A 25,205-nucleotide genomic window follows, 5' to 3' on the forward strand; every position below is an offset into this window, starting at 1 on the left:
GAGGACTGGTTTTATTTTATGAACAAGGGGAGAGTTCTGATACCATAATGTAATGTAAGTACTGTAATGGAATCTTGATGAGGGCAGAGACCTTAACTACTTTATTCATCTTTTTATTCCTGTGACTATTCTACTACTGGAAAAATGGTTGATAATAATAAATAAATACATATTGAATGACTGAAGTTTACATAGGATAAATTAGCTGCCCCAATTCAGGCAAATAACAAACAGCAGAATTGAATTCAGGATAATATAAAAAAAGCAGGAAACAGTATATTGTCATTAAGAAATTTTGCAACATTTCAATATAACATTTCAGAATGCTGAAAGTGCATAAAGTAATATTTAAGAGGATGATCTGTGGAGTCAAACAGATAGATATAGATTTGAACTTCAAGTTAGTTTCATGTCCTGTTTCCCACCTGGTAGCACCTTAATACAAGGTAAGATGAAGGTTCCCAGGAGATCCAGCTCATCACCAGCCGCAGGGCCCCAGTATCCTAAACTACCACTGTTCCCAGCTGGCTTGGAGGAGGGGATAGAACAGTGTGAAGAACTGAGTGCAGGCCATAAAACCCTCTACACTTTTTCAGCAGAGCCAAGGAAGCAGTTCCAATCTGGTTACTGGATGCAGGCCAACTGACGTTTTAATTGGGAGCCAATCTGTTGCATCATCTGTGAGTTTCAGGGCTAAGGGAGGGAAGCAAGTCTGTGTTGGACCTGCAGCAGCTGGGTCGTCAAAAGACTCAGAATGGGAGACAGTCTTATTCTAATAATGGCTCCCTTGATAAGAGAAGAGAAAGGCTGGTGGTACTGGATGGATGAAATTCAGAAATTCTAGGTTCCTTTTGGAAAAGAATGATCTTGTATAGTCTCAGCAATCCCATATCATTAAATACCAGGGATCCTATGGCTGGGCATTTCATTCAAGTATGTGACTAAAATCCATTTGGCTTGCCCAGAAAAGCAGTCTAAGGGACTTTAGAAAAAGAAAGGATGGGAGATTGTTTGGAGTTTAATATGACATTGGGCACCGAGCCCATGAGTTCAGAGAGGAAGCTGGTGAGGAGATCTGATTATTGTCTTCACCCAACATGTTCCAGCAGAGTAGTGTTAACAAAAAAGTCTCCTCTAATTATTATACAGGATTTACATTCAACAGAAATAGATTTCTCTGTAATTTTTCTCCTTAGTGGTCTTAGTTTTTCTCTTCCTCTTAAAAGTCAGTGGCATGTTTACATCACACAAAGTATCTTCACTTTCCTAAATTGTCCTTCATTATGAGTTCTCAAGTCCCTTTTATCCTGGACATCTTCTAGGTGGTAAAGTTTCAAAAACGTCCCTTAAATCAAAGTGCACTGAACTGCATATGGTGTTCTAAACATGGTTGAACCAGAGCAAAGCATAGAATGATTATCATTTTTTCTCTGATTAGTGTTACTTCTTCAAGTACAGAGTTAGTTTTAAATCATTCTTATCACCTGAATATATAAAAACATCAACTTAAATTTGTTCCTATACTTCTACCTGACAGTATATCCAGGCATCTGATCCCTTTTTTCTCTGTGCTTATTCCTTCTTATCCCCTCCTTTATTATCCTTTACACTAAGTACTCTTCTCAGTGAAATCCAGGTAGCAGAAAGATGAACTTAATTAAAATAGTTCTCTATGATGTAAGGAAGGAATGAGGACAGAGAAGTGGATGGATCAGAGACTAAGATAGACTTGTAAAGGGTATGTTACAGACTGGGGGATGCTTTCCAGATGGCACTAATGGTAAAGAATCTGCCTGCCAGTGCAGGAGACATGAGACATGGGTTTGATCCCTGGGTCAGAGATCCCCTGGAGAAGGAATGGCAACCCACTCCAGTATTCTTGCCTGGAGAATCCCTTGAACTGAGGAGACTGGTGGGCTACAGTTCATAGGGTCGCAAAGAGTCAGACAGTACTGAAGTGGCTGAGTACTCATGATCATAGAATTGAAAGTATAAATTTTTCCATCTCCAATTTACTTTGGTGTATGACTAAAAAGTGAGGAAAAACTAATTCTTTTAACTACTATCTAATAAATTACGTCAGCAATACTCACTGAAAAGACCTATAGTTAAATGTGATTTTCTGACATCTTTATAAATTATAGATTAATGTGTAAACTAGTGAGCATCTCTGGCCTATGGGATCCATAATTAGCCATTTGCTTTGGTCACTGTCACTTGGAAAATTTTTTTATAGCTTTACAGTATGTTTTAATGCAGTGATTCTTCTTATTTTCTTCTAAATCTTGTGGCTTCTTTGTCTTATTGCTTTTCCATTTAACTTTAGCAATAATTTGCCAAGCTTGCCCACCATTAATATGTATTTTTAGAAAACTTTGCCTTTATTTGGGATTGTTCTATATCTCATCAGTTTTCTGGATGAGTAAGTGCTAGAGAATATTTTGAGAGTTTTATTTTTTATTGACCTAATTCCTGCGCCTTACCATACATAAACCCAAGTAAAATCTCCTCAGTTTAGGATTTACCTCATGACATCACCCAGCAACTACTCCTCTGCTCCAGTCTCCAAATTCCTCCTCATCTGCTTCCCTAACTACCAGAGTTGGCAACACTGGCTGGCCCTGCCCTTCAGCTTCCTCTTTCTTCTGTCCATGGGGGCCAACGCCACCCTCCTGATCACCATCCGGCTGGAGGCCACTCTGCACGAGCCCATGTACTACTTGCTCAGCCTCCTCTCCCTGCTGGACATGGTGCTCTGCCTCACCGTCATTCCCAAGGTCCTGGCCATCTTCTGGTTTGACCTCAGGTCCATCAGCTTCTCAGCCTGCTTCTTCCAGATGTTCATCATGAACAGCTTCCTCCCCATGGAGTCCTGCACATTCATGGTCATGGCCTATGACCGTTATGTGGCCATCTGCCACCCATTACGATACCCCTCCATCATCTCTGACCAATTTGTGGCCAAGGCTAGTGCTTTCATCATAGCTCGGAATGCTTTGCTGCTTTCACCTGTTCCTATTCTCTCTGCCCGGCTCCGCTATTGTGGGAAAAACGTCATTGAGAACTGCATCTGTGCTAACCTGTCTGTGTCCAGACTCTCCTGTGACAATATCACCATGAACAGAATCTACCAGTTTGTGGCTGGTTGGACTTTACTAGGCTCAGATTTCATCCTCATCTTCATCTCCTACATCTTCATCTTAAGAGCTGTTTTCAAGCTCAAGACTGAGGGGGCTGCTGTCAAGGCTCTGAGCACGTGTGGCTCCCACTTCATCCTCATTCTCTTCTTCAGCACCATCCTTCTGGTTGTAGTGTTGACAAATGTGGCCAGAAAGAGGGTCCCCGTGGACATCCTGATCCTGCTCAATATCCTTCATCACCTCATACCACCTGCCTTGAACCCTATTGTATATGGGTTTCAAACCAAAGAGCTAAAGCAGGGGTTTCAGAAGTTGTTGCAGAGGGGGTTTTAAACACACAGAAGAAGGTTTTCTGTGAAAACACCTATTACTATTTCCTCTGTTTCTATTTCAGGATTTGTGATTCCAGAAAGCAAAATAATGCTTGATAGTAAACATTTCCTACCCAGTTTCTGTTCTTCTGGTAGCAAAATTCATTTGCATAGAGTGAGTAAAGCTAATATTCTTAGGTACCTAACTTTGTATCTAAATATTATATATTTAAATAATCTCACATTCATAACAATACTGCAGGACAGGGATTACTATTCCACTCTATGTATTATAAAATAATAATTTATGAAAAAATATTAACAAAGGTCACATCTGGTGAGTGGTAAAGCATCAATACAAGTGCAGGTCTCTCTGACTCCAGAGCCTTCCATGACACAGCATTCTTTCCTCAGATACAACTGAAGCTCTAGTTCTGCTCTTTGGGCCATGATCTCTGGGATGTTTTTGTGAACCTGCAGCTAATAAGTATATTCTCTCTAGATCCTCTCCCTTGAGAATCAGGAAGAGCTAAGCAGAGGCACAGAGCTCAGAGAGATCACCGTCTTTATCTCATCATGACTGTTCCAGCTTCTGTACAAAAGGGTAATATTCATAGTGGTACTGCTTATGCCCAACAGAGTCCTCATATGCTTTATGGAAACTCTTTATGGAAAAGCCGGATACTGAGGACCCAAGTGGAGGAAGTGGGGAATGAGAAGACCAGTAATGTGGGAAATGGATAAACTGAGTGTGGTGGTTTATGGGGACATTCTGTTTACTTAAAACCATGTGCCATCTGGTCTGGAGCTACACTCAAGAGGACAGTGTAAGTATGGCATATGGTTAAATTTCTGGATGTCACAATCTGGTGAAAATGGGTGAGAAAACAAACATAATATATTATTGTAGTTGGTAGGCAGAGATGTCATTATTTACATTGGTAGTAGGAAACTTAGGGTTTGGGCTTATCCTATAGGCTTTCCTAATTTAATTCCTAATATAATTTCCTAATAAGATATAATTCTTATTTGCAAAATTCCATAGAATGAAAGCAAGGGCCACTCTATTAAGAGGTCCTCAAACACTGGTTCCAGTGAATAGATTCCAAAATTCTTAAAGGCCTTTGAAATGTAGACAGTACTAGTACATTGCTTTCAACAAATGCGATCTTTGTTTTTGAATTGTAAACTACAAATACTGGATGAAAAGGTGTATACTCTATGGTGTTAGAATATTAAAAAAAAAACAAAACAAACTGGTGAAAGCTGGAGAGCTGGGGGGTGGTGCTTGATTTCTTTGCAAAAAGCATGAAAACATGGTTAGAAAGTATTTCAGAGGAATTTCTTTAAAGAATGAGCAGAACTTGATTAACAATTGGGTATGTGAGAAGGAGAGAAAAATGACTGTATTTCATGCTGACACTTCTGTGTGGATTTTATTATGCCTAACCTTGGTTGTTCAAGCAATATTGGCCTAAAGTTATCTTCTTACAAGTGAAGACAGAGACTGGTACCCCAGAGTCAAACACAGTTGACTTGGAGGCCTGGTCATGCAGTTGTCTTTACTTAGCCCTTTGACTCCATGAATAAAAGATTTATAGTTACATGCTTTTTCCTGAGACACTCATATTAATTCTGAGTATACTTTCTATTGTCCGTATACACAAGGAAGAAAATTTTCATAGATTTTCCACTTAAAAATAAATCTAAGTGCCATCCTTAATCTTGAAGGTCCTGAATTAGTCACATCTTACTTGATTTCCCATTTTTACAATGTCACTGCCCTTCCTTCAGTCCTAAAATCTATTTTCTTCAAATTTCCTGGCTATATTTTAGAGCTCTCAAATCGTTATAACTTCAGGTTCCCCCAGAAGTATATCCCCTTTTGTGGTGGTGCATAGTCCTCTTAAGATACTAAGTCTCCAGATGCAAAATGTGTCTCCTCTGGCTGTGGGGAGGGTGGAGGGCTTATGTAGTCGTAAATCCAACCCTCAACCCAGGGAGGTGTCAGAAGTGGAACGGTGTTTTCATCTGCTTGTTCAGTATGATTATACATAGCTCAGAGGGACTTTAGCTTGTAAATATGGAGCAAACAAAGTCAAGATTTATCCTCTCACTTCAAACAACAAGAAAATTGGACAAAAATATGTGAAACAATGATTCTGAAGGCATTTGATCCTAGGCAATGGAGGATAGGAAGTAAATGAGCTAGGTCCCTTTTACTGGAGAAAGATTGTTGCAGCATTCTGAGGAGGAATTCCAGACCATGTCAAAGGGAGGGTAAACTTAAATGTGGCCTGACGGTCTTCCTGTGTTGAGGACATGGGAGTCAGGGAAGCCTAAGGCAGCTAAGAATTCACAGGGCAGAGTACTGGAGAAAAGAGAATTGCCTAGAAGGAGAACTCCAAAAATCTACAGAGGGGCTCCCTTAAAGTATTCAACATAGTACTGATCAATGAATTCTTGTGTGGAAACTATTAAAAAATATCTGAGAAAACCAAAGCAAGAACTCACATAATCACTCCAAAGGGAGATTGGGATGGCCTTTCAGAGTTTTCTGGGTCTTTCCTGATGGCTCAGATGGTAAAGAATCTACCTGCAATACAGGAGACATAAGTTCGATCCCTGGGTCAGGAAAATCCCCTGGAGAAGGGAATGGCAACCCACTCTAGTATTCTGCCTGGAGAATTCCATGGACAGAGGAACCTGGAGGGCTACAGTCCATGGGGTCACAAAAAGTTGGGCATGACTGAGCAACTTTCACCTTCACCTTCAGAGTTTTCTAAACTGAGGTTTGTGTGCCAGGCCTTTTTCTTCTCTCATCAACTATTCATTGGATGGGGGTTGCCCCAGGGAGGGAAGACAACATTGGAGGAGAGAGCCCCCTTTTACCAAGGGCAATGTACCAAAAGGAACATAGCTGAATGCCCTTATCATTGCTACAGTTCAATGTAAAAGACGAAGTCCTAACCCACAAAATACATCAGGGAAGAAAAAGGAATTTTAAGGATCAGAATAAAAATGATTAAATTAACATGATTTTTATCTTTTTATATGGTATAATAATTTAAAACAATGAACAAATTTTAGAATTAGTTATATATTCAGTAAGATGTTCAAAGATAAGATAAACTTGAAAAAATTAGTAGTTTTCTTTTTTCCTTTTTTTAAAAAAATTTTGGCTGCACTGGGTCTTCATTGCTGAGCACAGGCTTCTCTAGTTGTGGCACATGGGCTTAGTTGATCCAGGCATGTGGGATCTTAGTTCTATGACAGAGGATCAAACCTGTCCCTACGTTTGAAGAAGTATTCTTTACCACTGGGCCACCAGGGAAGTCCTTCAGTAGTTTTCTTTATACTGGCAAAAATTATCAAAAAATATTAGAAATAAACATGCCACTTACCACAGGAGGAATTTATTAATATGTAGAAATTGGCATCATAAGAAATACACAAGATCTTTAAGGACATAATTTAAAAATTATGCTAAGCTATTTAAGTGAAACTTCCACTTTACTTTTACACCTTAAAAGTAGAGAAAACAATGTATATGGAAAAGAACATATGAACATTTTAAAGATGTCAGTTCTCCCCAAATTAATTGATAAATTCAATGCAATTTCAAGAAACACTCCAGCAAGATTTTTAGAGGAATGTTTGTTACAGTTATTCTTAAATGTATATGGAAGGTAAAAGTCTCACTAAATGGAAGAGCATTTTTTAAAAGCACTTATGTTAACACATATATGTGAAACCTATTTAGAAAAATGGAACCTATTTTGCAGGGCAGAAATAGGGATGCAGACATAAAGAATAAGTCTGTGGACACAGCAGGAGGGTAAGGAGAGGATGGGCTGAATTGAGAGAGTATCACTGACATAAATATACTACCATGTGTAAAATAGATAGCTAATGGGAAGCTACTGTATAGAACAGGGAGCTCAGTTCGGGGCTCTGTGATGATCTAGAGGGTGGGATGGTGGGGTTGTTAGGGAGGCTCAAGAGGGAGGGGAAATATGTATACACATAGCTGATTCATTTTCTGTACAGTGGAGACTAACACAACACTGTAAAGCAATTATCCTCCAATTAAAAATGATTCAAGTTGCACCTTAGATTAGATAATAAAGCATACTACAAACTCATGATTTATAAAATGGTTTTGCCTAGCTAGTGTAAAAGCATGGGATATAAATGATATGATATAAGTGATATATATATAATAATATCATATATACCTATATAAGATCTTCAGTTCAGTTCAGTTGCTCAGTCGTGTCCGACTCTTTGTGACTCCATGGACTGCAGCACGCCAGGCTTCCCTGTCCATCAGCAATTCCCAGAGCTTGCTCAAACTCATGTTCATCGAGTTGGTGATGTCATCCAACCATCTCATCCTCTGTCGTCCCCTTCTCCTCCCGCCTTCAATCTTTCCCAGCATCAGGGTCTTTTCCAAAAAGTCAGTTCTTCGAATTAGGTGGCCAGAGTATTGGAGTTTCAACTTTACCATCAGTCCTTCCATTGAATATTCAGTATTGATTTCCTTAGGATTGACTGGTTTGATCTCCTTGCTATTCAAGGGACACGCAAGAGTCTTCTTCAACATCACAGTTCAAAAACATCAGTTCTTCGGTGCTCAGCTTTCTTTACACTCCAAATCTCACATCCATACATGACTACTGGAAAAATAATAGCTTTGGCTAGATGGACCTTTGTAGGCAAAGTAATGCCTCTGATTTTTAATATGCTGTCTAGGTTGGTCATAGCTTTTTTTCAAGGAGCAAGCGTCTTTTATAAAAATTTCATGGCTGCAGTCACCATCTGCAGTGATTTTGGAGCCCAAAAAAATAAAGTCTCTGAGTGTTTCCATATCTATTTGCCATGAAGTGATGGGACTGGATACTATGATCTTTGTTTTTTGAATGTTGAGTTTTTAGCCAGCTTTTTCACTCTTCTTTCACCTTCATTAAGAGGCTCCTCTGTTCCTCTTTGCTCTGCCATAAGGGTGGTGTCATCTGTGTATCTGAGGTTATTGATATTTCTCCTGGCAATCTTGATTCCAGCTTGTGCTTCATCCAGCCTGGCATTTCACATGATGTACTCTGCATGTAAGTTAAATAAGCAGGGTGACAATATATAGCCTTGACATACTCCTTTCCTGATTTGGAACCAGTCTGTTGTTCTATGTCCAGTTCTAACTCTTGCTTCTTGACCTGCATACAGATTTCTCAGGAGGCAGTTAAGGTGGTCTGGTAGTCCCACCTCTTGAAGAATTTTCCACAGTTTGTGGTGATCCACACAGTGAAAGGCTTTGGCGTAGTCAATAAAGAAGTAGATGTTTTTCTGGAACTCTCTTGCTTTTTCTATGATCCAGTGGATGTTGGCAATTTGATCTCTGGTTCTTCTGCCTTTTCTAAGTCAAGCTTGAACATCTGGAAGTTCTCAGTTCATGTACTGTTTAAGCCTGGCTTGGAGAATTTTGAGCATTACTTTGTTAGTGTGTGAGATGAGTGCAATTATGCAGTAGCTTGAACATTCTCTGGCATCGCCTTTCTTTGGGATTAGAATGAAAAACTGACCTTTTCTAGTCCTGTGGCCACTGCTGAGTATTCCAAATTTGTAGGAATATTGAGTGCAGCACTTTTGCAGCAGCATCTTTTAGGATTTGAAATAGCTCAGCTGGAATTCCATCACCTCCACTAGCTTTGTTCGTAGTAATTCTTCCTAAGGGCCACTTGACTTCGCATTCCAAGATGTCTGGGTCTATGTGAGTGATCACACCATTGTGGTTATCTGGGTCATGAAGATCTTTTTTGTATAGTTCTTCTGTGTATTCTTGATCTATTCTGTGTATTCATTATAGAGATGGCAAGAATATATATATATATATATATTCTATATATATATAAGGTATATATATATAAGATTTTATATATAAGATATTTTATATTTTATGTATATTTTATATATAAGGTATTTTATATTTTATGTATAACATATCTTATATATAAAAATATTTATATATAAGATCTTAACATACACATAAAAATAGATGAAAAACACACAACTATTTGTTTATACCAGTTATTTCTAATGGGTTCCAAGTTTTACTGGATGACTTTAAATGATGTACAATATCATAATTTGAATGATAGAATGTCAATGTATTATTTTGTAATATAGGAAAAATGAAAAGTTATTATTGATTGGACTATATTGTTCAGAGTGAGAATTTGAATGATTAATGTTGGATTGATGGAAAAAACACATCAGTGTTTATAAGTAGAGAACAAATGTGAGAAGTCAGTGAATTCAGGGACCCATTTAAAGGTCATCAGTTAGGAACTCATGGGAACCAGTAAAAATGAAGAGAAGACTGAGAACTACAAAGCAGCTCTTTCACTTTTTGTGGGCTTGACTACAATACCCCTTTGGAAATTTTAGCTTGGCCATCAGTCGGTTCCGGTGCTCTCTAGGCAACGCCCTATTGTGCTCCAGGGGCACACCTCGCAGGACAAGCTGTGCTAGGCTCCCAGCAGAAACAGCTCCTTCCCTGCTTGCCCACTGAGTTGTTATCTCTTTGCTCTCCTCATTATGATCTATTATCCATGCACTCAATCCTCCAGTGTAACATAAAGCATCAGGAAGCTCATACAAGTAGCAGACTACTACAATTACACCAACCCCAGGCAAACTTATAAAGGGCATTGGAATAAGTTTCTGCTCATTTTCTAATGCAGGGTGGCTCCCAGGTGATGGTGTCTGCAGATGCATCAGATGAGACAACAAAGAAATGAAATGAATTACTTATTGCCTAACTAAATTATTTGTCTAAAATCAGTGGGAGGCTACAGGCTAAAGATTGTATATCAGATTATTTTTCTGTTGAATGTATTCTTTTTCTGAAGTCTAGACTCCTCAAAAACGTTTCTCAGATTTATCCTTAGTTTAAGAAATTATATTGTGTGTATACTATATGTATCCCTCTTATGATTAATTACTTCACTTACATACATTTATTTTTCATCAGAATATGATTTTCACGTAGTGGGCATCCCTTAGCTGGGAAAAGTGGAAATGCTTGAATACTTAGTTCAGCCTGTACTCAAAACTTAGACTTTCTTGTTTAAACTACCAGTTTTTGACTTATCTCATTTTTGTGGCTGATTCATCTCTAAAACTTAGATTTGAAATATCCTTTCTGACTATCACCTTCTAACTGCAGGCTTAAATTTTTAACTATCCTTAATACAATCACAATTGTTGAACATCAAGACTACCAAACCACTGAATAAATCACCTTCATTTTATTTTTTATCTTTCTTTTTTCTTGACTTTATTCCTTATTAAGCTGAGACTCTATGGCCCATCATTTAATTATGCTCTTTTGACCTCCTTTGTACTCTTCCTCCATTGTAGTTGCTTGAAATAACCCAAACACTGACTAAATCGAAATATCTATCTCCTTTGTGGAAGATTGAAGCTTTCTAGAAAAAAATCCCCTAAGTAAGCTTGCTGATTTCACATTAAATTTATCATTATGAACTTCAAATGTAAGCTCAACAATACCCAGAAATCTCACTATGTGATACCATTATAGTAAATGGGTCCATGTCTACTAGGTTATCAAAGAGAATCCTAAGAATAAGATTTGATTTCTACACTGAATGCCTCATTTTCTAATTCATCAGTATATTTACTTAACTATTCTTCCAAAATTTGTCCACTCAAATTCATTTCCTCTGCCACCAGCCTCGTGCAGGCCACCATCTTGTCTGGGCAAGTAGCAGTCTTCTGACTGGCTTCTCTGCATCTACTCTTGTTTTTCTTCACATTCAGACCTCTCTTCCTTAAGTTCATTTTGATTCAACAACTTATCTAATGTAATGCCCCCACAGTAATGTTCTATGATGGCTTTTGACAGGATTCTGTATATTTTCTTTTGTAAAATTACCAAAGCTTTCTACGTTTTAATTGTATGATCAAAAGAATGAATTAAAAGCATATTTAATTAAAAAATAGAAAATATATACACACAGTTCAAAGTTTTAAAAGCTAAAGGTATTCAGTAAAAATTATTAATTTTCCATATCAGTTTTATTTCTGAATGCATATAATAGAAAACCTAAATAATTATGGCCTAAACAAAATAGAAAATACTTTTTCTTCCAGGTAGAAGAGTCTCAGAAATGGACATCTAGGACTGAAACCAGAGCTTCACTGGTTTCTCTATTTCTGCTTTACCATGCTTAGAATCTAATGTTCATCCTCAGTGTTACTGATAGTTTAAGGTGCTTACTAGAAATTCAGGCATCAATCCTGTGCCTGTTCTATGTGGAAGGAGAGAGGGCAAATGACCTTCATTCCTCAGCTAAATTAGTTCACTTTAGAGAGTTTTCTTGGAAACTTTGCCAAATTACATCTACTGACATTTGAAATCTGAGAGGTGTAGTATTTTGGTAGTATATGTGGGTACCCAAATAAAATAATGTTTTTTGTTACTAAGGAAGAATGGAGGTATTGGGTAAATAACCAGTAATCTCTAACATACCATTTTACCCATCTGCCAAGTTTGACAAATTTGCTTTTCTCAGAAAGAACTACTCTTATAGGTTTGTTGTGTATCCTTCCAGAGGTAATTTGATTCCATCTAAGAACATATAATAAAGTGTGTGTGTGTATATATATATATATATATACACATACACTTATTTATATTATATTCTTGGTATAGCATTACAAAATTATTTTGTATAGCATTCTATGTACTGTTTTTGCCTCTTGCTTCTTTACTAAACAATTTTGTCTTAGAAATTATTCAAATAAATGCATTTAGAGATGCCATTTTTCTTTTAACAACCATATAATTAGAATGCACTCTTGGTGAAGGCAAGGACCACATTTGTTTATTTACCACTGTATTGGGTTGGCCAAAAAGTTCATCTGGGTTTTCATATACTGTTACGGAAAAACCCAAACAAGCTGTTTGGCCAATCCAATATACAATGTCTAATACAGGTTGTGGATCACAGGATGTAGTTACTGTTTGTTTAATGTGTGGGTCATGCAAACAGCAAATGTCAGAGCTGTGATTCAAATCTGTTTGTGATTTGAATGATTTTATTACTTTATTTAATTCACAACCTTGATGTCTTAAATTAGATTGTCAGATTTCCTTTTATTTCTCTGCATTCTTTCAGTTCAGTTCAGTCACTCAGTCATGTCCGACTCTTTGCGACCCCATGAACTGCAGCACGCCAGGCCTCCCTGTTCATCACCAACTCCCGGAGTTCACCCAAACCCATGTCCATCGAGTCGGGGATGCCATCCAACCATCTCATCCTCTGTTGTCCCCTTCTCCTCCTGCCCTCAATCTTTTCCTCAGTCTCTCTTACTGTCTTTTCAAATGAGTCAGCTCTTCGCATCAGGTGGCCAAAGTATTGGAGTTTCAGCTTCAACATCAGACCTTCCAATGAACACCCAGGACTGATCTCCTTTAGGATGGACTGGTTGGATCTCCTTACAGTCCAAGGGACTCTCAAGAGTCTTTTCCAACACCACAGTTTAAAAGCATCAATTCTTCGGCAGTCAGCTCTCTTCATAGTCCAACTGTCACATCAATACATGACCACTGGAAAAACCATAGCCTTGACTAGATGGACCTTTGTTGGCAAAGTAATATCTCTGCTTTCTAATATGGTGTCTAGGTTGACCATAACTTTCCTTCCAAGGAGTAAGTGTCTTTTAATTTCATGGCTGCAATCACCATCTGCAGTGATTTTGGAGCCTCCCAAAATAAAGTCTGACACTGTTTCCACTGTTTCCCATCTATTTGCCATGAAGTGATGGGACCAGATGCCATGATCTTAGTTTTCTGAATGTTGAGCTTTAAGCCAACTTTTTCATTCTCCTCTTTCACTTTCATCAAGAGGCTCTTTAGTTCTTTTTCACTTTCTGTCATAAGGGTGGTGTCATTTGCATATCTGAGGTTATTGATATTTCTCCCGGCAATTTTGATTCCAGCTTGTGCTTCTTCCAGCCTAGCATTTCTCATGAGGTACTCTGCCTATAAGTTAAATAAGCAGGTGACGATATACAGCCTTGAATTCTTTAGGGGATAAGTATATTTATTAGTTAAATAAATCTTAACAGTTTTCTGAACTTGATGTGCTAGGATTTTGTTTAGGATTTCAATACTTAGAGCCACATTCATCAGATTAGTGGTGATGGTGGGAAAGGGTCATTTAGAACATAGACATTGAAGTCAGATGAATGTAGCTATAAAAGTAGGCTAACTGTGTACCTTTGGGCATGTTTCCCTCTCTCTATCTATCCCCTACACACAGTAGGGATAATAGTTTCTACTCCAAAGAGTTGCTCGTCTATATCTAAGAGAGATGATTCAATGAGAAAAATTATATAAAGAACTTAAATAGTTTAGGTCACTCAGAAAGCACTCGAAACATTGGACTTATTGTAATAAAGACTCTGTAGTCTCTTTTTCTCCATCTTCAACCATGTTTGTGTGTCAGGGCTTATGTACCAGATCCCGGGCTTCTGGGCAAGTTCTTACCTTAGTTTCAAACCAGTTCATTTTTCACATCCTAACTCCCTACCTGCAGGAGCATCAAAGGACAGTTCCCAAAGGACTCAGCTTTTTACCCATCAAGTCTCAGCTTCCCAAGTTACATTTTCCCATCTGGGTCTAAGAAAAAAGGTAGGGGAGGAATAGGAGCTCATAAAACCCTCAAGATTTATTTAGCAAAGTCCCAACATGGCTTTACTACAGCTGATACTTCATAAAAGACATCCCTCTACATCTTCTGTAAGTTCCAGGACTAAGGGCAGATAGCATAGACTCTATTGGATCTAGACAGGAAGAATGACAAGACAGTCAAGGATCCTTTTCTAATAGACTCCAATAAATAGGAAGAAAAAGGCAATGACAAGGTGAGAGGTACGGTAACTTTGGATGCATTAGAAACCCTAAGCAGATCCATAAGCAGCCAGTTAGTTTTCTTTCTTCTCTCCGCCTTCCTAGAAGAGGACCCCATTTCATTTCTTGGTTAGGAGACTTAGTGAAAGTAGAGAATTGGCCTTCATCTTGCTTGACCAGAAAATAAAGGAGGTCTATAAATCCTACAGTGAGATAAAAGGTGTAGGGATGCTGAATTAGTGTCACTAGACATCTGGCACATGGACTCAGGGAAAAAACTGATGAAGAAGTTTTCCCCAAACTCTGTCCCCATACAGTAGTTTATTTTTTTTTAATTTTTTTAATTTTTTTTGCAATATTTATTGAAGAATAACATATAATGGACATACATCCTCGGCATAATAAACACACATACATTTGTATATATGCATATATATGTATAAGAATACTTGATTTTTACATTCTTTTATATACTTTTAATTATATATATTTATAGTACTTGATTATATGTACAAACATAGATGTTTCTTGAGCAAATAAACTAAATCCAAGCCTCTCTCATGGAACAAAATTGCCCCTGACTTAGAGTTCTAAGCTTCAAAATGTTGTGACTAAAGTGAATTCTCCAAGTTAGAAAATAATCCAGCTCACACTGATTTATTTATTTATTTATTTTTTCACTTTTTAAAACTTTGTATTTTGAGTATCATATCATACTTCGTGAAATACTGCAAGATATAATACAAGGGATTCTCACATACCCTTCATGCAGATTTTCCAAGAGTTACCATTTTATGATGATTCTCTTTCTCTCTTTCTCAATTATATATTATATTATCTAGTTCTTATTTTTTTTTCTATTTTTATTATTATTATTTTTTTTTTCCAGTGGGTTTTGTCATACATTGATAGGAATCAGCCATGGATTTACATGTATTCCCAATCCCGATCCCCCCTCCCACCTCCCTCTCCACCCGATTCCTCTGGGTCCTCCCAGTGCACCAGGCCGGAGCACTTGTCTCGTGCATCCCACCTGGGCTGGTGATCTGTTTCACCATAGATAGTATACATGCTGTTCTTTTGAAATATCCCACCCTCACATTCTCCCACAAAGTTCAAAAGTCTGTTCTGTATTTCTGTGTCTCTTTTTCTGTTCTGCATATAGGGTTATCGTTATCACCTTTCTAAATTCCATATACATTTGTCAGTATGCTGTAATGTTCTTTATCTTTCTGGCTTACTTCACTCTGTATAATGGGCTCCAGCTTCATCCATCTCATTAGGACTGGTTCAAATGAATTCTTTTTAATGGCTGAGTAATATTCCATGGTGTATATGTACCACAGCTTCTTTATCCATTCGTCTGCTGATGGGCATCTAGGTTGCTTCCATGTCCTGGCTATTATAAACAGTGCTGCGATGAACATTGGGGTGCACGTGTCTCTTTCAGATCTGGTTTCCTCAGTGTGTATGCCCAGAAGTGGGATTGCTGGGTCATATGGCAGTTTTATTTCCAGTTTTTTAAGAAATCTCCACACTGTTTTCCATAGCGGCTGTACTAGTTTGCATTCCCACCAACATTGTAAGAGGGTTCCCTTTTCTCCACACCCTCTCCAGCATTTATTGCTTGTAGACTTTTGGATAGCAGCCATCCTGACTGGCGTGTAATGGTACGTCATTGTGGTTTTGATTTGCATTTCTCTAATAATGAGTGATGTTGAGCATCTTTTCATGTGTTTGTTAGCCATCTGTATGTCTTCTTTGGAGAAATGTCTGTTTAGTTCTTTGGCCCATTTTTTGATTGGGTCATTTATTTTTCTGGGTTTAAATTGCAGATAGATAACTTTCTTTAGACTGACAGAGCTCTCTTTCACATTTAACCAAACTCAGTTTCCCTGTGATTTTTCTCTGATGGTTCTAGTTTTGCCCTTTTGCCGAAGATAACCATTCAAATATTTTGAAGTTATCACTGATGTCCTTTGCAGATAACACATCTATCAGTTCAGTTCAGTTCAGTTGCTCAATCATATCTGACTCTTTGTGACCCCATGAGCTGCAGCACGCCAGGCCTCCCTGTCCAACACCAACTCCTGGAGCCCACCCAAACTCATGTCCACTGAGTTGGTGATGCCATGCAACCATCTCCACCTCTGTCATCCCCTTCTTCTCCTGCCCTCAATCTTTCCCAGCATCAGGGTCTTTTCAAATGAGTCAGCTCTTCGCATCAGGTGGCCAAAGTATTGGAGTTTCAGCTTCAACATCAGACCTTCCAATGAACACCCAGGACTGATCTCCTTTAGGATGGACTGGTTGGATCTCCTTGCTGTCCAAGGGACTCTCAAGAGTCTTCTGCAACACCACAGTCCAAAAACATCAATTCTTTGACACTCAGCTTTCTTTATAGTCCAACTGTCATATCCATACATGACTACTGGAAAAACCATAGCCTTGATTAGATGGACCTTTGTTGGCAAAGTAATGTCTCTCTTTTTTAATATGCTGTCTAGGTTGGTCATAACTTTCCTTCCAAGGAGTAAGCGTCTTTTAATTTCATGGCTGCAATCACCATCTGCAGTGATTTTGGAGCCCCACAAAATAAAGTCTCTCACTGTTTCCATTGTTTCTCCATCTATTTGCCATGAAGTGATGGGACCAGATGTCATGATCTTGGTTTTCTGAATGATGAGCTTTAAGCCAACTTTTTCACTCTTCACACATCTATATTTTGTAACAATTACTTGACCCCACAAAAGGGGTCAATGCCTTTTATTATGTTTTAACTTCCTATAACTTTGTCTCAGTTTGACAAGGAATTTCCTAATACATAGTTCCCTGAATTGGATAAGATACTCCAGAGGGCTAATTGAAACAGAGTTGAGAAAGATTCTCAGTTTTGTTTTTGACATCATGCTTCTATGAAATAAATGAATAGATATGATATTCTCAGAAGAATGTCTGGTATATATGAGATGCCTGATATATACGAATGAATATTGTCGATCCAGTTTTAGAGTCCTTAAATTAGTTTTTACTCCATGTACCAACACTTACACTTATTAAAACATATAGAAATTTGCTTCCTTTTCCTTCTTTCCCATTCCAGATTTTCTCTCCTCCTGCCTGCTATCCAGTGTTAAATGGTGAAGAAATTGAATTAGACTTTAATAAGCTTAGAGTCCAAGTGATAACACTGGGTGGCTGAAGGTAAGTACCTTGGACTTGATGAGTTTTGGGCAATAACCTTTTAACAAGGAAATGGTGAACAAGTGATGAATGGAAGCAGATAAACAGGAGAATTGATCAGCAAGTAGCCTTTGAGGAGGAGCATGAACAGGTATAAATATTATGTCAAACAATGCTAGAAAAGGACAAAGAGCACTCAACAGGGATGAGAAAACAGAATATGAGGAGGATGAAGGTCAAGAAGAACAGGAAAGCTGGGTGCAGAGAGGTGAGGTTTTATATGGATAAGTTGGTAATATTTTAAGCTGAAGGAAATTCAAGAAAGTTTGTACTAACATAGCAGGAATAATAGAGTGATTCTGAGTTTGTTTTAGGGCAAGGGCCAAAGATTTATTAAGTCAGAGACCTAGCCTAAGGTTTTACCATTCACCAAGGGATAGGCTCTTGAGCAGCACCTGCAGACAGTGGCATGAATAAGCTTCCAGGTTCCAACATGAATTTTGTGGCATGCTCTGTCCATCCCCTGAAGTCCACCATACAAACCCTCAGCAACCACCATTTGTAGTATTTTTTTAAAAACATTTTTCTTTAAAAATTTTTCATTTATTTTTTATCTTATGCTGGAGTATAGTTGATTAACAATGTGACAGTTTTGGGCAAAGTGATTCAAATTATGTGTGTGTGCTATGCTCAGTCATGTCTGACTCTTTTGCAACCTCATGGACAGTAGCCTACCAGGCCCCTCTGTCCGTGGGATTTTCCAGGCAAGAAAACTGGAGTGGGTTGCCATTCCCTTTTCCAGGGGATCTTTCTGGCCCAGGGATAGAACCCATGTCTCTGGTGTTGCAGGCAGGTTCTTTAACACTGAGCCAATTCAAATTATACACATGCATGCATCCTTTTTCAAATTCTTTCCCCATTTAGTTTGCTACATAATACAGAGCAAAGTTCCCTGTGCTGTTGAGTAGGTCCTTGTTGGTTATCCATTTTAAATATAGCCACCATTTGTAGTATTGATCAGAGCTTCTCCTTTCTCCTCCTCCAAGTTCCTTCAGCACTGAGACCCTGGCTAATTCTCCACTTTCACTCTCCTTCCTTGAAATTTTCCATCTGTGTAAAACACTAAGGTCTAGCATTTTTCAATAGGCTTTTGTTAAGAATTTATGGGGCGTTAGAGAATGTTGATGTGTATCAATGAAAAGTGCATGTTGTCAGTCCTCAGATATTTCCGAGTAGGGTAAAGGGAGACAGAGAGGTACAAAATCTATGTGTAAAAAATTACAAAGACATGATAATAGTAAAAAAAAAAAAGTTTCTTTCTTAATAAACAACTACTTCAACTATCTTACTTTCCATCTGAATTTGTGATCTTTTCCCAAATAGGCATGCTACAATATGTTTCATTCTTGTCTTGCTTTTTCCTTTACCTGCAAGCTTGAAACGAGCCTTTTAGCTACGTAGTCAGCCTTCTCTAGCTACACTTTCTCACTGAATCTTCAGTTCCTTTCATTCTGGTTTCTATTGCCACCAGTCCAATGAATTACCCATGTCTGGGTCACTAATGACACCCTTTCAATAAAATTTAATGATCATTCATATTCTTATATTATTAGACTTTTGCTTAGCTGACAAGTTGATCCTATGCTCCTTAAAATTTTCATGGAGAAAACAACTTCTCCTTTATACTATTATCATTTTGCTTTTCTTAAACTGGTGCCACACGGACTTAATTTGTTGCACATTTTTAATGTTGTGAGGTTACTACCTATTGTTATTCTCTTTTCAAATCTTAGTGTTTACACTGATTTTTTTTTCTCTTTCATAGACTGTAGCATTGATCGTCTGGAGAAGAAAATGGCAACCCACTCCAGTATTCTTGCCTGGAGAATCCCAGGGACAGAGGAGCCTGGTGGGCTGCCATCTATGGGGTCGCACAGAGTTGGACACGACTGAAGTGACTTAGCAGCAGCAGCAGCAACATTAATTGTCAAGTCCCACCACTCTATCTTTAGGCTATTGCCTGGAATTTTCTTTCTTCTACATATCATTAGTGACCTACAGAGTGAGAGCTATACTTTTGAAACCAATTAAACAAAATTACCTTTTGTATCTGACCAAGCAAACAGTCAAGACAAGACTTCTCAGCTCAGGATTGACTGGATGACCTCACCCAGCAACTACTCTACTCCTTCAGTCTCTGAATTCCTCCTCATCTGCTTCCCTAACTACCAGAGCTGGCAGCACTGGCTGTCCCTGCCCCTCAGTCTCCTCTTCCTCCTGGCCATGGGGGCCAACGCCACCCTCCTGATCACCATCCGGCTGGAGGCCTCTCTGCATGAGCCTATGTAGTACTTGCTCAGCCTCCTCTCCCTGCTGGACATGGTGCTCTGCCTCACCGTCATCCCCAAGGTCCTGGCCATCTTCTGGTTTGACCTCAGGTCCATCAGCTTCTCAGCCTGCTTCCTCCAGATGTTCATCGTGAACAGCTTCCTCCCCATGGAGTCCTGTGCATTCTTGGTCATGGCCTATGACTGCTATGTGGCCATCTGCCACCCACTAAAGTACCCACCCATCTTCACTAACCATGTTGTGGCCAAGCTAGTGCCTTCATTGTTGTACAAAATGCCCTTCTCACTCTACCCATTCCCATTCTTGCTGCCAGGCTTCGTTATTGTGGGGAAAATGTCATTGAGAACTGCACGTGTGCCAACCTGTCTGTGTCCAGGATTTCCTGTGACAATTTCACCCTGAACACAATCTACCAGTTTGTGGCTGGTTGGATCTTACTAGGCTCAGGTTTCATCCTCATTTTCATCTTCTATGTCCTCATCCTAAGAACTGTATTCAAGTTCAAGGCCGAGGGAGCTGCAGTCAAAGCTCTGAGCACATGTGGCTCTCATTTCATCCTCATTCTCTTCTTCAGCACCATCCTTCTGGTTGTGGTGTTGACAAATGTGACCAGAAAGAGGGTCCCCATGGACATCCTGACCCTGCTCAATGACCTTCATCACCTCATACCTCCTGCCTTGAACCCTATTGTATATGGGGTTTGGACTAAAGAGATAAAGCAAGGAATTCAGAAACTGCTGCAGAGAGAGATATGAATTTGTAAAACAGATTTAGGATTCTATCTGCCCTTCCTTCTCAGTGATTTTTCCCAGACACGAGCTAGAGAAAAGCCTGACCCTGGTTTCTTCCTTTGTTCTTGCCTGGTTCAGGAGACGGTAGGCAAGAGGAAGAAACTCATTTTTCTTGGGCAACTGCTTTGGTCCTGGGCAGTTACAGTGAAGCAATTTAATCTTCACAACATTCATGCAGCTACTACTACTTCCATTTTACATAGTAGAAAAAAATATGATTTTAAGAGAAAAAACTGCTGGAGATTATATAAATATATACACATATATATAGCAGATATATGACAGAGCAGAGATTAAAGTCTAGGCTCTAGAGCCTGGTGTCTTTCTACAGAAATGCCCCACCCTACTTTCCTTTGCCTGTGTTTTGTCCTTCTGGATGTCCATGGGTATTTCCTGCCTGTATCTCCTATTTTGAGAGTGATGAGTTCTCAGAGAAGACAGAGTCCTGTGACAAAAAACCTGCAGGGCCACAGGAAAAGAGCATTCATAATAATAATAAACCAATGCTAACCTCTTACCATGTCCTAAACTGCCTCACTGTCCTCAGGGAGTCTAGAGAATGAGGAAACAGTTTGAGGTGGGAGGAGAGTGGATACCAAGGGAGTAAGAAATTGGAGAATCAGGACAGTAAGTTGGCCATGTCCCCATGGGTTTAAGCGGCACATGCGGTGAACTGAAAGGCAGGTCTTATTTATTGATTCATCTCAAGAACTCTAGTTGAAGGTGAAAAGACAGAGCAAAGTGTCATGTTTGTGGATAAAAGTGGATCCATTCAGGAGAAAATAAATCTCACAGATTACTTTTAGAGAATTTAAAGTAAGCGTTGATTAAATAAGTATTGGAGACATGAAAATCAAAAAAAGGAAAAAAGAGGGGGAGGATGCTAAAGTAACACAGAGATAGTACCCGAGGGAAGAACCTTATACTTGGGAAGTGTTGGGTCATTAGGAGCCAGCAGGTTGGTGGTGGGCTCGTTGAACTGGGTTTCACAGCTCTGAGGAGGGGCGCTGCCTCTGACTGGTATTAGTGTCACAAGGGCTCCGAGGAGGTGCCCGTAAAGCTGGGGCAGAGACCGCTGAGCAAGGACTCTATCCTGCTGCTGATATCTCTGAGGGAGTTCAGAGAGGCTGACTTGATTCTGGGAATTCTGAAACTCCAAACCAAACAAAATCCAAAGCAACCAACCAGCCAATCCTGGAAGCTAAAACTTGTTTCACTGCCAGAATGAAGAGTCATTATTGAGCGATACTAATGAAAGGGGAAGGAACAAGTACCCACCCCACTCCCCACCGCCTCCACCTTCCAGTCTTTCTCTGTTGCTCTCTGTAGGTGGAAACTGAGAGGCATCCAGCTGACCAAGAGTCCTAGAGTCTAAGCCCCAGCCTCACAAGATGTTTAGATGGGAGGGTGTAGCCCTGAGTGACAAGAGCTAATTACTGGCACAGCTCCAAATGTTTGAGTCAGAAAACAGGACCCCATGAAGGACAGTTATCCAGTCCCTGCAGTGTAGGATGCCACCCAGTGGGCTGGACACAGAGTCAAGTCCTCCAGGGCAGACAGGTGAAGAGATGTGACGTAATGCTGTAGGGGCAGCTTTCAGAGTTTATGAAAGAATTTGGTATTAAGCTGCTAAGAGGAATGGAGATCCACTGCTCCACCCTATGGGGATAAAAGTAACTGCATGTCGATGCTGATAATGGGTTCCAGGGGCAGATTCTTCCAAAGCCACACTCAATAACAGTCTGAAAGGAAAAATGACATCCGTTTCTCTGCAAGATAGTGCTCTTAATACCCCCAGACCTGGCTCTCATTTTCTCAAGCCAGAGCCACAGATATGATTCAGTATTTTTCATTTTTTGAAAAGGAATTGTTTAATAGGACTCCTCTCCACCTCATGGTTGCCCAGATAATTTTTTCCGCCATCATGTCCCACTGTTCCTCAGAAGACAGAAGGGCCAACTTCAACACTTCTTGCCTAATATGATACTCATAATTGCAATGTCCAATGTACTGATAATAATTATAGTAATACTAATGAAATTAAAAGCTCAAATATTTTGAATACTTGCAATATTCCAGTTTTTATGCATAATAATATTTAATTTTCATGAGTCTTCTGTAGATGATTAAGGTTAAGAGGACCACAGTTTCTCAGAATTGTCAAGCCCAGTGCAAGTGGTTCAAGGAACGAGACACAGTGGTACCAAGACAGGCTTTGGGGTGAATCTACATGTAGATAAAGAGGATGGAGGAACAGGGTAACTCAAAGAGCCTGCTCTTGAAGGGCAGACACAGTTAAGCTATAAAGTAATCATAGCATTGCAAAGGTACTTAGAATAAATCTTTGAGCGCTGTCTTGAGTGGATAGAATGAAGTGGCATAAACTGAAGGAGTTTTAAATTGGTGGGGTATAAATGTCCAAACTTCCAGTTATAAATAAGTATTGGAGGTGCAATGTACAACATGATGACTATAGTTAATACTGCTCTGTGATGTATTTGAAAGCTGCTTAGAAAACAAATCCTAAAAGTTCTCATCACAAGGAAAAATTGTTTTTCATTTTTTTGCCTGTCTATGTGAGATGTTGGATGTTAACTAAAATTTTGTTGTAATCATTTCACAGCATATGTAAGTCAAGTCATTGCTGTGTGCCTTCAACTTATACAGTGCTATATGTCAATTATATCTCAATAAAACTGGGAGAAAAAAATAAATAAAAGGGAGGGATATAGATTTTTTTTCCAGTTTAACTGAGAAGGTCTGTGAAGAGTCACTTTGTTAACTGTGGTCCAGTTGTACTAGAAGGGGGGTGTATTAAGAACAAGGGGAGGGGGAGAAAATTGATCTGTCAAGGCCACTCAGGTTAGTCACATGTACATGAGGAACACAGAGTCTTTTGAGAAAGATCTGAAGCCACTGAACCCTGCTCTCTAGGAACAGAGCAGATTTAAAACAAGATTCAGAGGCAAGAGAAAGCAACAAGTTCCCTGGAATTAAATTACCTGGAAGAAAGAGAGTCTATGCTGGTGATCAATGCTCAAAACAAAGACCTAGACATTGTTGAGGGAGCAAAACTACATTTCCACAGATCATAAAGTGGAGTTTGGGAGCCTCTGAGCTCATAGCCATTTGATACTGTAGTGTGCTTCGGGGTGTACTCTGAGCATGCGGGTGTTAACCGTGAAAGGTATGACCTCAAAGGCAGACTGTGGGACATCAAGACTGTGCAGCCAGGGAGTCTAAACAGGATAGCATTACTGCAAGAAGTAAAGAAATGCTTTGTTGTTGACATGTCACTAGTGCCCCCCTGTGGCTTTAAGTAGGAATAGCAATATTGGAGTGAATTTGGTTCTCAACCTCTTCTTCTTAAAAGGAAACTGACAACTCTGAAAAATTCCTGGGATCTCCAACACTCAGCGGAAGGGCTAGGGTAGATTTGAGACAAAAATACTGTACTTCCTGCTCAGAAGCCTGTGAGGGGGTTGAAAGATTAAAAAATAAAATGATATAATAATTTACAGTCTGGTTTCCTTTATTTCAGTGACATTTAAGAAAAATATCAAATCAATCACATGAATCAGATATTCATGTTGCTGGCTTACATCTTGGCTGTCTGTGCCCACTGAGGCCAAATAAAAAATATGGAGACTGAATTTGGAGGAAATAGAAAGGCGGCTTTAATTCTTAGTCTGCCAAGAGGGGAACAGGGTAGGCTCATGCCTCAAGAACTGTGCCTCCTCTGCATGAGAAGTCTAGGGGCCTATATAAGATGAGGGCTCTCAGTCAAGAGTCAGTGATGAGGAACAAAGGTGTTAGGATCGTGTCTCCTTCTTGCATTGTTTCAAAAATAGTCATAGGCTGGCATCAGTAACCCAGTTATCGAGTCTGGCAGTTCAGTGGCTCGGCAGTCTTCTTTCTGATATGCACAACAGAAGAACTACAAGGGGAGATTGAAGGACGCTTGCTCCTTGAAGAAAAAGTATGACAAACCTAGACAGTGTACTAAAAAAGCAGAGACCTCACTTTGCTGATAAAGGTCCGTAAGAGTCAAAGCTATGGTTTTTCCAGTAGTCATGTATGGATGTGAGAGCTGGACCATAAAGAAAGTTGAGCACTGAAGAACTGATGCTTTCAAATTGTGGTGTTGGAGAAGGCTCTTGAGAGTCCCTTGGACAGCAAGGAGATCAAGCCAGTCAATCCTAAAGGAAATCAACCATGACTATTTACTAGAGGGACTGATGCCGGAGCTGAAGCTCCAATAATTTGGCCACCTGCTGTGATGAGCCAACTCACTGGAAAAGACTCTGATGCTGGGAAAGATTGAGGGCAGGAGGAGAAGGGGCGACAGAGGAAGAGATGGTTGGATGGCATCACTGATTCGATGGACATGGGTTAGAGAAGCTCTGGGAGATACTGTAAGACAAGGAAGCCTGGTGTGCTGCAGTTCATCGGGTCACAAAGAGTTGGACATGACTTAGCGACTGAAGAGCAACAA

The 25,205-nt window shown here is 39.4% G+C and overlaps 1 protein-coding gene and 1 pseudogene across 1 annotated transcript; both read left to right on the forward strand.

Moving 5' to 3' along the window:
• The first annotated feature begins 2,528 nt into the window (after window positions 1-2,528).
• Window positions 2,529-3,473, forward strand: LOC133052189 (olfactory receptor 56A1). Its single transcript, XM_061136982.1, has one exon. It carries the CDS (start codon window positions 2,529-2,531, stop codon window positions 3,471-3,473), a length of 945 nt encoding a protein of 314 aa, XP_060992965.1.
• Window positions 3,474-19,730: 16,257 nt separating this feature from the next.
• On the forward strand, window positions 19,731-20,674 carry LOC133052257 (olfactory receptor 56A1-like; annotated as a pseudogene).
• The last annotated feature ends 4,531 nt before the right edge of the window (window positions 20,675-25,205 follow it).

The sequence above is a fragment of the Dama dama genome, chromosome 1 (genome assembly GCF_033118175.1).
Source record: "Dama dama isolate Ldn47 chromosome 1, ASM3311817v1, whole genome shotgun sequence".
In the NCBI taxonomy this organism is placed as follows: domain Eukaryota; kingdom Metazoa; phylum Chordata; class Mammalia; order Artiodactyla; family Cervidae; genus Dama; species Dama dama.